Raw genomic sequence first — 17,494 nt, 5'->3', positions numbered from 1 at the left:
CACCTGGAGTCTCTGTCTGGCCGTAGCGTGCAGGGTATCTGAGGAGGAGACAAAGGTTTGAATCGGGGTTGCTCGAAGGATTGCCCCCTCTGTCCAAGGTACACGTACGACAATAAATTGATTCGATACCTTATTGCGAGAAACGCTTTGTGCAAATGAGACATGGGATTGATTTGTGACGTCATAAACGCCTGACGTCACAGGCTGATCTATGATGCGACACTATGTTGCCAACATCAAGCATAACAGGGTCACGCGAGAGCAGACTGGACGTGATAAATATGTGAGTGCATAATGTATTGAAGAAAGGTATTATATTTTTGAAGGTTTAGCAATTGAATCTCAAAAATGTAATATACTTAGAAGAGATCTATCCAGCTTCCATGTTTGGATCCCCCCTTTTTTCCTGTCTGACCTTAAACATGTATAGATGTCGGTAACTTGGACCCAATACGACAGTCGGATCGCTAAGGAAAAGCGTATTTCAACGCCCGAAAGATTTCATATGTGTAACTTTACAGCATCGAGTATGAACAAATAAGCATTTATAGTTTGGTGGGTGTGCTGTGGTTCCTGGAAACTCAGTGTTTGTGTATGATATTGAGTATCGAGCCCTGAGGTCATATATCGATGTCGATCCTATTATAGTCTCTGATGGTCCATATCGTATCGCGACCTTTCTATCGATATGTTTATCCCATCGTCACCCAGTGTATCGATGCTGGCCGATATCATGCTGTGAAGCCCACACACACGAGTTGATGATCCCTCGTCACACAGTGTATCGATGCTGGCCGATATCATGCTGTGAAGCCCACACACACGAGTTGATGATGCCTCGTCACACAGATCAGCCTCACCTCACACCCAGGGCGTCTAGCACTGGATTGTGGGGATCACCAAGGTCGATATCACGGGGTATTAACGCCGGGTAGTTAGGGGTAGGTACAAAGGGGGTGGGACAGACGTGATGAGCGGTGTAACGCGAGCACCGACAATAACAACCCATGTGATCTAAGCTTTGACTGTAATCGCCTTGACTCGGGATAAACTATCAAACAGACACAGATCAAACAATGGATGGCCAGGTCCGTACAGCTTACATCCAGTGATGCAGACAGTGTTAGGAAATTGTTGGATTATCCTGCCGATGGCGAGATCAGTGCGCTGTTTATATTGATATCCACTATTCCAACGATGAGTTATATATTTCCTTCTACAGGAGGTCACTGACAGCCTCCCTCAGTCCGAGTTGGCCACTTGGGGAGTGTGTAGCCCACTAGTTAGAGCGTCCGTTCGTCACGCCGACTGCATGGGTTTCATTGCCTGCGATGAGTGAAACCCATTTCTGGTGTTCCACACAGTGATATTTGCCGAATATTGCTAAAAGCGGAGTAAAACCCCTCTCTCTCTCTCTCTCTCTCTCTCTCTCTCTCTCTCTCTCTCTCTCACTCACTCACTCACTCACTCACTCACTACTCACTCACTCACTCACTCACTCACTCACTCACTCACTCACTCACTCACTCACTCCGCTAGGAATACCAAGCATACCTGTATGTTCATACACCCGTCGGAAACCCGTGTTTTGTTTGTAACGAGCGAACACACTTACCACAGGGCTACAGTCTGTTTTGGGGGATGTTAAAGTACTGTATTACAAAGGCCAAGTTGCTCAGTCGTATAAAACGTTGCCCACAAACAGCCGAGACACACATACCGCCAGCATCAAGCTTCAGTGTACCTATGTTCGTATTGTGATGTATACGAATTACTAGCACTGACAAAGGCTTGCGGGTTAGCTGCACCATGAGACCGGGGCGTCGGACACATCAAGTACTGTAACTCCACGCTGGCACTTGTTACTCGTATTTAACTTGTCGTCCCAGCTGTAGGAGACCTGATCCTGTGACGTCCCGGCTGAGTGGGACGAACACAAATGTAGAACACAGATAATTGATCAAAACAGTAACCTGATAGCTGAATCAAATGTGTTGACACTGGAATACCCTGCAGACATATTCTTCTCAGAGACGATTCAGAGCAAGCCCAAACTATAACGGCAAATACGTGAAGTGAGGTGAGTTGAAATGGGGTTTAACGTCGCGTCCAAGATTATTGCACTTATATAGCGACGTGCATGCACGTGTATGTGTGTGTGTGGCTGCTTGTGCTAGTCCGGACTGATGCCGATTTATAGTGCTAGCACACTGAGATACCATGCCGCAGTTTAACATGAATACCCCACTCAGACACAGTATACTGACTCCGAGCCGACCAGTCCTTGTTTTTGCCCCTTAATGCCGAGCGCCAGACAGGGTAACAACAAGTACCATCTTTTAACGTCTTTTGGTATGACGCGGCTGGGGATCGAACCCCGGACCTTCCGCTCTACGGGCGGACGCTCTACCACTAGACCACGGAGGCGGTCTGACAAATACGTCAGAGAGGTATTAAAGAACGGAATATTTACTTACTTAACTTTGGAATTTAACGTGCATATGCGTATTTCCCGCACGGGCCCGTTTGGTTGAAAAGGGTATGTCCGAAAATGTGAGGCAAACTAGGGGGGGGGGGGGGGGGGCTGTTTTAGGCCCTGGTGCTTTAAAGGTTTGTAAGTCATTCAGGGAGTTTAGTAGCGTTGCTCGCGTCATTTGATTGTTGCAGCTTTGTGCGGATTGGAGTGTTGTTCTGTGGTGTTGGTCATGTGTGCAATATAGTATTACGTGTTCAGGAGTTTCTTTTAAATTGCAGCGGGGGTATTCACCGGTTTGGTTGTTTTTTTAATTTGATGTTGGTGGGAGTTTAACTTAGTGTGGCCTGTTTGTAGTTAGTTATTACTCTGTCAATTTTTTAGGGTTTATGATGGATTTTTGGTTTTTTTTAGTTGCTTTTGTAGCAGGTGTTTTCGTTTGCAGTCAGATTTCTGATAGTGAAGTTGCTACTTTTGGAAGATTTTCTCCTTGGTGATACTTTTAATTTCGTTTGTTGATATTGCTAGGTTGATGCTTGCTTCTTCTAATTTTAGTGCTGATTTGTCTGCTTTGTCTGCGTGTTCGTTGCCAAACACTCCAACATGGGCAGGGATCCAAACTATTTCTATGTCTTCACCTCGTTTACGTAGATTGTTGGCGCTTTTAATTATCTGTTGTATTAGCTTTGGGCGTTTTGTTTTGTGTTTTTGTTTTTTTATGGCCCAGGGCCCACTTAATGTGTCTGAAAGGATTAGGATTTTTGGGTGTCCATTTAATTGATCGCTGTGCAGGGCTGTTACTATCCCCATTTATTCGGCTGTGAAAATTGATTGATTATTTGAATGGGCAGCCACCGTGCCTCTGTACACCCGGGTAGTTGATATGCCCCTGTATATCCGGGTAGTTGAAATGCCCTTGTATATCCGGGTAGTTGATATGCTCTGTATATCCGGATAGTTGATATGCCCATTTGTACCCGGGTAGTTGAGATGCCCCTGTATATCCGGGTAGTTGATATGCTCTGTACACCCGGGTAGTTGAGATGCCCCTGTATATCCGGGTAGTTGATATGCCCCCGTATATCCGGGTAGTTGATATGCCCCGTATATCCGGGTAGTTGATATGCCCCGTATATCCGATTAGTTAATATGCCCATATATACCCGGGTAGTTGATATACCCCTGTATACCCGGGAAGTTGATATGCCCGTGTATACCCGGGTAGTTGATATGCCCCTGTATATCCGGGTAGTTCATATGCCCCTGTATATCCGGGAAGTTGATATGCCCATGTATGTACGGGTAGCTGATATGCCCATGTATACCCGGGTAGTTGATATACCCCTGTATACCCGGGAAGTTGATATGCCCCGTATATCCGATTAGTTAATATGCCCGTGTATACCCGGGTACTTGATATGCCCATGTATACCCGGGTAGTTGATATGCCCATGTATATCCGGGTACTTGATATGCCCATGTAAACCGTCATACAGTCATCTATCTTACTGACACCGTCATACAGTCATCTGTCTCCATGACACCGTCATACAGTCATCTATTTTAGTGACACCGTCATACAGTCATCTATCTTAGTGACAGCGTCATATAGAGTCATCTATCTCCGTGACACCGTCATATAGCCATCTATCTCCGTGACACCGTCATACAGTCATCTATCTTAGTGACACCGCCATACAGTCATCTGTCTCCGTGACACCGTCATACAGTCATCTATCTTAGTGACACCGTCATATAGTCATCTATCTCCGTGACACCGTCATACAGTTATCTGTCTCCGTGACACCGTCATACAGTTATCTATCTTAGTGACACCGCCATATAGATTCATCTATCTCCGTGACACCGTCATATAGCCATCTATCTTAGTGACACCGTCATACAGTCATCTATTTCCGTGACACCGTCATACAGTCATCTATTTCCGTGACACCGTCATACAGTCATCTGTCTTAGTGACACCGCCATACAGTCATCTATCTTAGTGACACCGTCATACAGTCATCTATCTTAGTGGCACCGTCATACAGTCATCTATTTCCGTGACACCGTCATACAGTCATCTATCTTAGTGACACCGCCATACAGTCATCTATCTTAGTGCCACCGTCATACAGTCATCTATCTTAGTGACACCGTCATACAGTCATCTACCTTAGTGACACCGTCATACAGTCATCTACCTTAGTGACACCGTCATACAGTCATCTGTCTCCGTGACACCGTCATACAATCATCTGTCTCCGTGACACCGTCATACAGTCATCTATCTAAGTGACACCGTCATACAGTCATCTATCTCCGCGACACCGTCATACACTCATCTGTCTCAGTGACACCGTCATACACTCATCTATCTTAGTGACACCGTCATACAGTCATCTATTTCCGTGACGCCGTCACACAGTCATCTATTTCCGTGACACCGTCATACAGTCATCTATCTTAGTGACACCGCCATACAGTCATCTGTCTTAGTGACATCGTCATACAGTTATCTGTCTCCTTGACACCGTCATAAAGTTATCTATCTTAGTGACACCGTCATAGAGTCATCTATCTTAGTGACACCGTTATACAGTCATCTACCTTAGTGACACCGTCATACAGTCATCTACCTTAGTGACACCGTCATACAGTCATCTACCTTAGTGACACCGTCATACAGTCATCTATCTTAGTGACACCGTCATACAGTCATCTATTTCCGTGACACCGCCATACAGTCATCTGTCTCCGTGACATCGTCATACAGTTATCTGTCTCCGTGACACCGTCATACAGTCATCTTTCTTAGTGGCACCATCATACAGTCATCTACCTTAGTGACACCATCATACACTCATCTATCTTAGTGACACCGTCATACAGTCATCTATCTTAGTGACACCGTCATACAGTCATCTATTTCCGTGACGCCGTCATACAGTCATCTGTCTCCGTGACACCGTCATACAGTCATCTATCTTAGTGACACCGTCATAAAGAGTCATCTATCTCCGTGAAACCGCCATACAGTCATCTATCTTAGTGACACCGTCATACAGTCATCTATCTCCGTGACACCGTCATACAGTCAGCTATCTCCGTGATACCGTCATACAGTCATCTATCTCCGTGATACCGTCATACAGTCATCTATCTTAGTGACACCGTCATACAGTCATCTATCTTAGTGACACCGTCATACAGTCATCTATCTTAGTGACACCGTCATACAGTCATCTATCTCCGTGACACTGTCATACAGTCATCTGTCTTAGTGACACCGTCATACAGTCATCTATCTCAGTGACACCGTCATACAGTCATCAGTCTCCGTGACACCGTCATACAGTCATCTATCTTAGTGACACCATCATATAGAGTCATCTATCTCCGTGACACCGCCATACAGTCATCTATCTTAGTGACACCGTCATACAGTCATCTATCTCCGTGACACCGTCATACAGTCATCTATCTCCGTGAAACCGTCATACAGTCATCTATCTCCGTGATACCGTCATACAGTTATCTATCTTAGTGACACCGTCATACAGTCATCTATCTCCGTGACACCGTCATACAGTCAGCTATCTCCGTGATACCGTCATACAGTCATCTATCTCCGTGATACAGTCATACAGTTATCTATCTTAGTGACACCGTCATATAGAGTCATCTATCTCCGTGACACCGTCATACAGTCATCTATTTCCGTGACGCCGTCATACAGTCATCTGTCTCCGTGACACCGTCATACAGTCATCTATCTTAGTGACACCGTCATATAGAGTCATCTATCTCCGTGACACCGCCATACAGTCATCTATCTTAGTGACACCGTCATACAGTCATCTATCTCCGTGACACCGTCATACAGTCATCTATTTTAGTGACACCATCATACAGTCATCTATCTTAGTGACAGCGTCATATAGAGTCATCTATCTCCGTGACACCGTCATATAGCCATCTATCTCCGTGACACCGTCATACAGTCATCTATCTTAGTGACACCGCCATACAGTCATCTGTCTCCGTGACACCGTCATACAGTTTTCTATCTTAGTGACACCGTCATATATAGTCATCTATCTCCGCGACACCGTCGTATAGCCATCTATCTATTAGTGACATCGTCATACAGTCATCTGTCTCAATGACACCGTCATACACTCATCTATCTTAGTGACACCGTCATACAGTCATCTATCTTAGTGACACCGTCATACAGTCATCTATCTTAGTGACACCGTCATACAGTCATCTATTTCCGTGACACCGTCATGCAGTCATCTATTTCCGTGACACCGTCATACAGTCATCTGTCTCCATGACACCGTCATACAGTCATCTATCTTAGTGACACCGCCATATAGTCATCTATCTCCGTGACACCGTCATATAGCCATCTATCTTAGTGACAGTCATACAGTCATCTATCTTAGTGACACCGTCATACAGTAATCTGTTTCCGTGACACCGTCATACAGTCATCTATCTTAGTGACATCGTCATACAGTCATCTATCTTAGTGACACCGTCATACAGTCATCTATCTTAGTGACACCGTCATATAGTCATCTATCTCCGTGACACCGTAATACAGTTATCTGTCTCCGTGACACCGTCATACAGTTATCTATCTTAGTGACACCGTCATGTAGAGTCATCTATCTCCGTAACACCGTCATACAGTCATCTATCTCCGTGACACCGTCATACAATCATCTGTCTTAGTGACACCGTCATACAGTCATCTGTCTCCGTGACACCGTCATACAGTTATCTATCTTAGTGACACCGTCATATAGAGTCATCTATCTTAGTGACACCGTCATATAGCCATCTATCTCCGTGACACCGTCATACAGTCATCTATCTCCGTGATACCGTCATACAGTTATCTATCTTAGTGACACCGTCATATAGAGTCATCTATCTCCGTGACACCGTCATATAGCCATCTATCTCCGTGACACCGCCATACAGTCATCTGTCTCCGTGACACCGTCATACAGTCATCTATCTTAGTGACACCGTCATATAGAGTCATCTATCTCCGTGACACCGTCATATAGCCATCTATCTCCGTGATACCGTCATACAGTCATCTATCTTAGTGACACCGTCATATAGAGTCATCTATCTCCGTGACACCGTCATATAGCCATCTATCTCCGTGATACCGTCATACAGTCATCTATCTTAGTGACACCGTCATATAGAGTCATCTATCTCCGTGACACCGGCATACAGTGTAGTGTGGTCAACTCGTCGACCCGCGGGCTGTGGTGTGTCTCTCAAGAACCGTGCAGGTGTTATATTCAACATGGGTGTCGATCCGCCCGTCTCTAGACACTCGTCAGCACGCAACACCGGGGTACCTGCTGCGGGCTGTGGTGTGTGAGGCGTTGTGGAACCGCCTGCAGCCGCGGTGTGGTTCTCAGTGGAGCCACCAGTTGTTGTGGTATGTGTCGCGGCAGCGCTCTCTTGTCAGGATGGGCCTGCATGTTCGGGCTGTGAAGTGTCGCCCGTCTGCCGGAGTTGTCATCGTGTGACACCGCACGCGCCCCTCGTCTCGGGTAGCAGTCCTCTGAAAGTATCGTCACCTGATCTCAGGTGGAGGTAGGCTGTTTCACTATCATACATGGGTCATGTGACACTTTTACACACTATCCACTTTCACTATTCCGTGTCAACGTCAGAGCAGTGCACATTTCAGAGTTCATCCAACAATCTAATAAGGTGTACTTATTCACACCAGATGCCAATTTCAAGTTCAAACCATGATGGCCAATGTTTGTATGTTGTACTTTCGGAAGCAGTATACATTTGTATTTACATCAGCAAAACATGAATGGGTATGTGTTTATTTAGTAGCATGTTTGTTTAAGTCTAGCAGAGACCGTATTCCCTAATCTCTGCCAAAGTGTACCTCTTGTTGGTGGTCAATATGAGGTATGGACAGTTGTAAAAGTTGGAGACACATTTTTTCCGGAAACTCCAGGACAGCCCAAAGAAGCCAGGTTTCCCGTTATATGCTTCACTCACAAGACATTTCAGGTGTGAGTTATCCCGTTCAGTTTTTGTTCCCGTGGCGTGTGGGGACACACCGTGCAGGCGCTTGTCTGTGTGTAACGCGATACCCCCTGTTGTGTGGACCGGCCTAAGACGGCGCTAGATGCTATCTCCCTACATTCACGAGCACCGCACCTGATCCGGACAACGCGCTCGAATCTAATAATACATAATACAATAACCGATCGACCCTGTTGACAAATTACATTGAATCCCTCGGCAACACGGCAACATATATCCCCGCTGAGCCCTATAAACGTTACATTAAAGTAACGGACTTAACTGGCATCAAGATTTCCAATCAAATTCAAAGACAGGACTTATCTACGATACTATCTACAGTACTATATATTATACCATCTACTGCACTATCTTCTTACCATCTACTGATCTATCTACTTACTATCTACTGCACTATCTACTTACTATCTACTGCACTATCTACTTACTATCTACTGCACTATCTACTTACTATCTACTGCACTATCTACTTACTATCTACTGCACTATCTACTTACTATCTACTGCACTATCTACTTACTATATACCATACCATCTACTGTAAAGTAAAGCAGAGACTCTGAGAGAGTCTCTGATTAAAGTAATGGATCTAACTGGCAACAAGATTACCAATCAAATTCAAAGACTACACTATCTACTTTGCTTTCTACTGAACTATCTACTGTACCCTCTACTGTACTATCTGCTAAAGTATTATCTACAACTAGTATAGTAGATAGTACAGTAAATAGTAACCAGTGCAGCTATCTTCATATGAAAAAGCCCATTTCTGGTGTCCCCCGCCGTGATATTGCTGGAATATTGCTAAAAGCGGCGTAAAACCATACTCACTCACTCACTCATATGAAGACACGAGGTCACTGCATGGCCCATTCATACTAGGTCGAGGTGAAATGGGGTTTATAGTCGCGGTCATGATTATTGCACCTATATAGCGACGTGCATGCACGTGTGAGTGTGGCTGTTTGTACTTGTCCGGACCAATGTCGATTTTATACTGCTAGCCCAGTGAGCCCTTAAACACTGAGCGCCAGACAGGGTAACAACAAGTACCATCTTTTAACGTCGTCTTTTCGTACACTGGGGATCGAACCCCAGACCTTCCGATATCCGGTGGACACTCTACCTCTAGACTAAGCAGGCGCTCCATTCATACAAGGACATAAGGTCTTTAACGGACCGCGTATGCTGTCCATTAGGTCTTGTACCGACCGAGTATGCTGTCTATTGGGTCCTGTACCGACCGAGTATGCTGTCCATTAGGTCCTGTACCGACCGAGTATGCTGTCCATTAGGTCCTGTACCGACTGAGTATGCTGTCTATTGGGTCCTGTACCGACTGAGTATGCTGTCTATTGGGTCCTGTACCGACCGAGTATGCTGTCCATTAGGTCTTGTACCGACCGAGTATGCTGTCCATTAGGTCCTGTACCGACCGAGTATGCTGTCTATTGGGTCCTGTACCGACCGAGTATGCTGTCCATTAGGTCTTGTACCGACCCTGTATGCTGTCCATTAGGTCTTGTACCGACCGAGTATGCTGTCTATTAGGTCCTGTACCGACCGAGTATGCTGTCTATTGGGTCCTGTACCGACCGAGTATGCTGTCCATTAGGTCTTGTACCGACCGAGTATGCTGTCCATTAGGTCCTGTACCGACCGAGTATGCTGTCCATTAGGTCCTGTACCGACTGAGTATGCTGTCTATTGGGTCCTGTACCGACTGAGTATGCTGTCTATTGGGTCCTGTACCGACCGAGTATGCTGTCCATTAGGTCTTGTACCGACCGAGTATGCTGTCCATTAGGTCTTGTACCGACCGAGTATGCTGTCCATTAGGTCTTGTACCGACTGAGTATGCTGTCCATTAGGTCCTGTACCGACTGAGTATGCTGTCTATTGGGTCCTGTACCGACTGAGTATGCTGTCTATTGGGTCTTGTACCGACCGAGTATGCTGTCTATTGGGTCCTGTACCGACCGAGTATGCTGTCCATTAGGTCCTGTACCGACTGAGTATGCTGTCCATTAGGTCTTGTACCGACCGCGTATGCAATCCATTGGGTCTTGTTCCGACCGAGTATGCTGCCCATTGTGTCTTGCACCGACCAAGTATGCTATCCATTAGGTCTTGTACCGACCGAGTATGCTGTCCATTAGGTCTTGTACCGACTAAGTATGCTGTCCATTAGGTCCTGTACCGACCGAGTATGCTGTCCATTAGGTCCTGTACCGACCGAGTATGCTGTCCATTGGGTCTTGTTCCGACCGAGTATGCTGTCAATTGGGTCTTGTACCGACCGAGTATACTGTCCATTGGGTCTTGTACGGACCGAATATGCCGTCTATTAGGTCTTGTACCGACCGAGTATGCTGTCTATTGGGTCCTGTACCGACCGAGTATGCTGTCCATTAGGTCTTGTTCCGACCGAGTATGCTGTCTATTAGGTCCTGTACCGACTGAGTATGCTGTCTATTGGGTCCTGTACCGACCGAGTATGCTGTCTATTGGGTCCTGTACCGACTGAGTATGCTGTCCATTAGGTCTTGTATCGACCGAGTATGCTGTCCATTAGGTCCTGTACCGACCGAGTATGCTGTCTATTGGGTCCTGTACCGACTGAGTATGCTGTCCATTAGGTCCTGTACCGACCGCGTATGCTGTCCATTAGGTCTTGTTCCGACCCTGTATGCTGTCTATTGGGTCCTGTACCGACTGAGTATGCTGTCCATTAGGTCCTGTACCGACCGCGTATGCTGTCTATTGGGTCCTGTACCGACCCTGTATGCTGTCTACTGGGTCCTGTACCGACCGAGTATGCTGTCCATTAGGTCTTGTTCCGACCGCGTATGCTGTCCATTAGGTCTTGTTCCGACCGCGTATGCTGTCTATTAGGTCCTGTACCGACCGCGTATGCTGTCCATTAGGTCTTGTACCGACTGAGTATGCTGTCCATTAGGTCTTGTTCCGACCGAGTATGCTGTCCATTAGGTCTTGTTCCGACCGAGTATGCTGTCCATAAGGTCTTGTACCAACGAGTATGCTGTCCATTAGGTCTTGTTCCGACCGAGTATGCTGTCCATAAGGTCTTGTTCCGACCGATTATGCTGTCTATTGGGTTCTGTACCTACCGAGTATGCTGTCTATTGGGTCCTGTACCGACCGAGTATGCTGTCCATTAGGTCTTGTTCCGACCGAGTATGCTGTCTATTTGGTCCTGTACCGACCGAGTATGCTGTCCATAAGGTCTTGTTCCGACCGATTATGCTGTCTATTGGGTTCTGTACCTACCGAGTATGCTGTCTATTGGGTCCTGTACCGACCGAGTATGCTGTCCATTGGGTCCTGTACCGACTGAGTATGCTGTCCATTAGGTCCTGTACCGACCGAGTATGCTTTCCATTAGGTCTTGTTCCGACGGCGTATGCTGTCTATGGGGTTCTGTACCGACCGAGTATGCTGTCCATTGGGTCCTGTACCGACCGAGTATGCTGTCCATTGGGTCTTGTACCGACCGCGTATGCTGTCTATAAGGTCCTGTACCGACCGAGTATGCTGTCTATTGGGTCTTGTTCCGACCGAGTATGCTGTCCATTAGGTCCTGTACCGACCGAGTATGCTGTCCATTAGGTCCTGTACCGACCGAGTATGCTGTCCATTAGGTCCTGTACCGACCGAGTATGCTGTCCATTAGGTCTTGTACCGACCGAGTATGCTGTCCATTAGGTCTTGTTCCGACCGAGTATGCTGTCTATTGGGTTCTGTACCGACCGAGTATGCTGTCCATTGGGTCCTGTACCGACCGAGTATGCTGTCCATTAGGTCTTGTTCCGACCGAGTATGCTGTCTATTGGGTTCTGTACCGACCGAGTATGCTGTCCATTGGGTCCTGTACCGACCGAGTATGCTGTCCATTAGGTCTTGTTCCGACCGAGTATGCTGTCTATTGGGTTCTGTACCGACCGAGTATGCTGTCCATTAGGTCCTGTACCGACCGAGTATGCTGTCTATTGGGTCCTGTACCGACCGAGTATGCTGTCCATTGGGTCCTGTACCGACCGAGTATGCTGTCCATTAGGTCTTGTTCCGACCGAGTATGCTGTCTATTGGGTTCTGTACCGACCGAGTATGCTGTCCATTAGGTCCTGTACCGACCGAGTATGCTGTCTATTGGGTCCTGTACCGACCGAGTATGCTGTCCATTAGGTCTTGTACCGAAAGAGTATCCTGTCTATTGGGTCTTGTACCGAAAGAGTATGCTGTCTTTTGGGTCTTGTACCAACCGAGTATCCTGTCCATTAGGTCCTGTACCGACTGAGTATGCTGGCCATTAGGTCCTGTACCGACCGAGTATGCTGCCCATTGTGTCTTGCACCGACCAAGTATGCTATCCATTAGGTCTTGTACCGACCGAGTATGCTATCCATTAGGTCTTGTACCGACCGAGTATGCTGTCCATTAGGTCTTGTACCGACCGAGTATGCTGTCCATTAGGTCTTGTACCGACCGAGTATGCTATCCATTAGGTCTTGTACCGACCGAGTATGCTATCCATTAGGTCTTGTACCGACCGAGTATGCTATCCATTAGGTCTTGTACCGACCGAGTATGCTGTCCATTAGGTCTTGTACCGACCGAGTATGCTATCCATTAGGTCTTGTACCGACCGAGTATGCTATCCATTAGGTCCTGTACCGACCGAGTATGCTGTCCATTAGGTCTTGTACCGACCGAGTATGCTGTCTATTGGGTCCTGTACCGACCGAGTATGCTGTCCATTAGGTCTTGTACCGACCGGGTATGCTGTCCATTAGGTCCTGTACCGACCGGGTATGCTGTCTATTAGGTCCTGTACCGACTGAGTATCCTGTCCATTAGGTCTTGTACCGACCGGGTATGCTGTCCATTAGGTCCTGTACCGACCGGGTATGCTGTCTATTAGGTCTTGTACCGACTGAGTATCCTGTCCATTAGGTCCTGTACCGACTGAGTATGCTGTCTATTAGGTCTTGTACCGACTGAGTATGCTGTCTATTAGGTCTTGTACCGACCGAGTATGCTGTCCATTGGGTCCTGTACCGACCGAGTATGCTGTCCATTCTGTCCTGTACCGACCAAGTATGCTGTCTATTGGGTCCTGTACCGACCGAGTATGCTGTCCATTAGGTCTTGTACCGACTGAGTATGCTGTCTATTAGGTCCTGTACCTACCGAGTATGCTGTCCATTAGGTCTTGTACCAACCGAGTATGCTGTCCATTAGGTCTTGTACCGACCCTGTATGCTGTCCATTAGGTCCTGTACCGACCGAGTATGCTATCTATTAGGTCCTGTACCGACTGAGTATGCTGTCCATTAGGTCTTGTACCGACTGAGTATGCTGTCCATTAGGTCTTGTACCGACCGAGTATGCTGTCTATTAGGTCTTGTACCGACTGAGTATGCTGTCTATTTGGTCTTCTACCGACCGAGTATGCTGTCAATTGGGTCTTGTACCGACTGAGTATGCTGTCCATTGGGTCCTGTACCGACCAAGTATGCTGTCCATTAGGTCCTGTACCGACTGAGTATGCTGTCCATTGGGTCCTGTACCGACCAAGTATGCTGTCCATTAGGTCCTGTACCGACTGAGTATGCTGTCCATTGGGTCTTGTTCCGACCGCGTATGCAATCCATTGGGTCTTGTACCGACCAAGTATGCTGTCCATTAGGTCCTGTACCGACTGAGTATGCTGTCCATTAGGTCCTGTATCGACCGAGTATGCTGTCCATTAGGTCCTGTACCGACCGAGTATGCTGTCTATTAGGTCTTGTACCGACCGAGTATGCTGTCTATTAGGTCTTGTACCGACCGAGTATGCTGTCTATTAGGTCTTGTACCGACCGAGTATGCTGTCTATTAGGTTCTGTCCCGACCGAGTATGCTGTCTTTTGGGACTTGTACCAACTGAGTATCCTGTTTATTGGGTCTTGTACTGACCGAGTATGCTGTCTATTTGGTCCTGTACTGACCGAGTGTGCTGTCTATTGGGTCCTGTACCGACCGAGTATGCTGTCTATTGGGTCCTGTACCGACCGAGTATGCTGTCTATTGGGTCCTGTACCGACCGAGTATGCTGTCTATTGGGAATTGTACCAACTGAGTATGCTGTCTATTAGGACTTGTACCGACTGAGTATGCTGTCCATTGGGTCCTGTACCGACCGAGTATGCTGTCTATTGGGTCCTGTACCGACCGAGTATGCTGTCTATTGGGTCCTGTACCGACCGAGTATGCTGTCTATTGGGTCCTGTACCGACCGAGTATGCTGTCTATTGGGTCCTGTACCGACCGAGTATGCTGTCTATTGGGAATTGTACCAACTGAGTATCCTGTCTATTAGGACTTGTACCGACTGAGTATCCTGTCCATTTGGGTCTTTTACCGACTCAATCTTCTTTTGACTTGATATTCTGCACATTCTAAAGTTGAGGTTCGTTTTGAATTTTTTGGATCCATCCTTGTTGAGGCACTGAAATAGATGTTTATCTTTTTAAATACTATAACAACAATGCACAATTCCACTTATTTCCATGCACAGACTCTGCTGTAATACATGTGTTGTCCTGCAGGTAATTCTACCTTGATGGACATCCAGACCCGCCTCCAGCGTAAGAACCACCAGGCGACGTTGCAAGCCCGGCGCATGAACAACACGGCTCGTCGTCTGCTGCAGGACAGGATTGGCGTCCTCGAGTCGTGCTACAGAAAGCAAGAGAAGCTCTTGGGTCGCGAGGCCAAGTCACTGGAGCAGGAGTTGCGGTCCTCCACCGAAAATGGCATTACTCCAACATCTGTACAAAACCCTGCGACTGTGCGTACTTTAAACCTGTCTCCTCGCCCGAGTGAACTGTCAAACGTCCGGTCTGACACTTCGGGTCGTGGCTCGCAATGTAGATTCCATGTGATGCCCTCCCAGTGTCGGTACTTTCCATGTCAACGCCTGTCCACTTACCACAGCATCGGCTACAACATCCGGGCACCTAGCGGACTGTCCGTGGACCCCAGTACGTCCAAGGCGTATACCGTCAACGACGGAGCTGCGTTCGACGCAAATGAAGTCGTATCCAACAGAGACACTGACAGTCTGGCCCCTTCGGCTCACGTATCACCCAGGAACAGCATACAGGATCGGGAACGAGGCTTGCGGCAATTAGTTAAAGAGATGAAACAGCGCAACAACCAGCAACGTCCCAGCGCGTGGGCCGTCAACTACGGCAATCCAATGTCTAGCCGGCAGCTGCTCAAACCTGTGGTGCCAGTGTCAGACCGGGAATTGGCGCCATAGGCTGTATATATATATATATGCTTGTCATCACAAAACATTTTTTAAATTCCATGGATATCACAAATATACTAAGAATATCAATTAAGTACTACCTCGTTGTTCCTTTTTCGGATAACTTGCAGCCATGTCAGTGAAAACACTGAGTGGATGTGCAGCAAGCTTTAAGGAGGCGTTATGACTATCGTTGCTCCCACTCTTCAAGGTAGACTTGAAGTAGTCCTAGCTCGCTGACTTGTTTGAAGCATGTCATCATATCCCAATTGCGTTTATCGATGCTCGTGGTGTTAATCACTGGGTTGTCTGGTCCAGACTCGACTATTTACAGACCGCCGTCATATAGCTTGAATATTGCTGAGTGCGGCATAAAACAACAAACAAACAAATAAAACTCATTACATTACTCGCCCGGAGGCACAGGTGGACCCGTCGCCTAAGGTGCCACAATTCGCTATGCAGTGTTGATTCCCTTGGCCACAACAGAACCCTGTGATTATGGGCTGGAATCCCGAAGGTTTCAAGGTCTGTCTGCTCCATACCTATGGTCTCCGGTTTCACCCAAGTGGTAAACGTCTGAGACCTGCATCACTTCGGCCTTTCTTCATAATATGTGAAGCCCATTCCTGGTGATCCCTGCCGTGATATTGCTGCAATATTGCTAAACGTGGCGTAAAACCATACTCACTCACTTTCCACGCCATGATATAACTGGAATACTGTTGAAAGACACGTTTAACCAAACTCACTCACTTACTCAATACCCCATCCATGTACTTTGTCAAATAAGTTCATTTCAAATTGAAATCGAAACAGCTGCCTACGTAGGGTTGTAACCTACGATTGTCAGATTGAAGGAGATTACAATCATACTTGTGCTTCGGTGTATTGTACGTATGTTATACACCATGCCAGTGTCTTGTACGTATGTTATACACCATGCCAGTGTCTTGTACGTATGTTATACACCATGCCAGTGTCTTGGGTAGGTATGTTATACACCATGCCAGTGTCTTGTACGTATGTTATACACCATGCCAGTGTCTTGGGTAGGTATGTTATACACCATGCCAGTGTCTTGGGTAGGTATGTTATACACCATGCCAGTGTCTTGTACGTATGTTATACACCATGCCAGTGTCTTGGGTAGGTATGTTATACACCATGCCAGTGTCTTGTACGTATGTTATACACCATGCCAGTGTATTGTACGTATGTTATACACCATGCCAGTGTCTTGGGTAGGTATGTTATACACCATGCCAGTGTCTTGGGTAGGTATGTTATACACCATGCCAGTGTCTAGGGTAGGTATGTTATACACCATGCCAGTGTCTTGGGTAGGTATGTTATACACCATGCCAGTGTCTTGGGTAGGTATGTTATACACCATGCCAGTGTCTTGGGTAGGTATGTTATACACCATGCCAGTGTCTAGGGTAGGTATGTTATACACCATGCCAGTGTCTTGGGTAGGTATGTTATACACCATGCCAGTGTCTTGGGTAGGTATGTTATACACCATGCCAGTGTCTTGGGTAGGTATGTTATACACCATGCCAGTGTCTTGGGTAGGTATGTTATACACCATG

The 17,494-nt window shown here is 46.9% G+C and overlaps 1 protein-coding gene across 2 annotated transcripts; it reads left to right on the top strand.

Annotated features, from left to right (window-relative positions):
• The first annotated feature begins 204 nt into the window (after positions 1–204).
• On the top strand, positions 205–15,996 carry LOC124127353. 2 transcript variants are annotated; one of them, XM_046490751.2, is made up of 2 exons: positions 205–283; positions 15,193–15,996. In XM_046490751.2, the coding sequence occupies exon 2, from the start codon at positions 15,207–15,209 to the stop codon at positions 15,906–15,908; it is 702 nt and encodes a 233-aa protein (XP_046346707.1). In that variant the 5' UTR covers positions 205–283; positions 15,193–15,206; the 3' UTR covers positions 15,909–15,996. The 2 variants fall into 2 exon arrangements, with proteins under 2 accessions (XP_046346707.1, XP_046346706.1); XM_046490750.2 differs by lacking the exon at positions 205–283 and adding an exon at positions 7,924–8,107.
• The last annotated feature ends 1,498 nt before the right edge of the window (positions 15,997–17,494 follow it).

Source organism: Haliotis rufescens, unplaced genomic scaffold, assembly GCF_023055435.1.
Source record: "Haliotis rufescens isolate VD_foot unplaced genomic scaffold, xgHalRufe1.0.p SCAF_51, whole genome shotgun sequence".
NCBI lineage: Eukaryota > Metazoa > Mollusca > Gastropoda > Lepetellida > Haliotidae > Haliotis > Haliotis rufescens.
Note: the sequence above shows the minus strand (reverse complement) of the source record. Positions and strands in the feature narration are given on the sequence as shown.

Bases quoted from the DNA above. Each gene is read 5' to 3' on its own strand.
- LOC124127353 (XM_046490751.2), top strand. From the start codon at position 15,207: ATGGACATCCAGACCCGCCTCCAGCGTAAGAACCACCAGGCGACGTTG.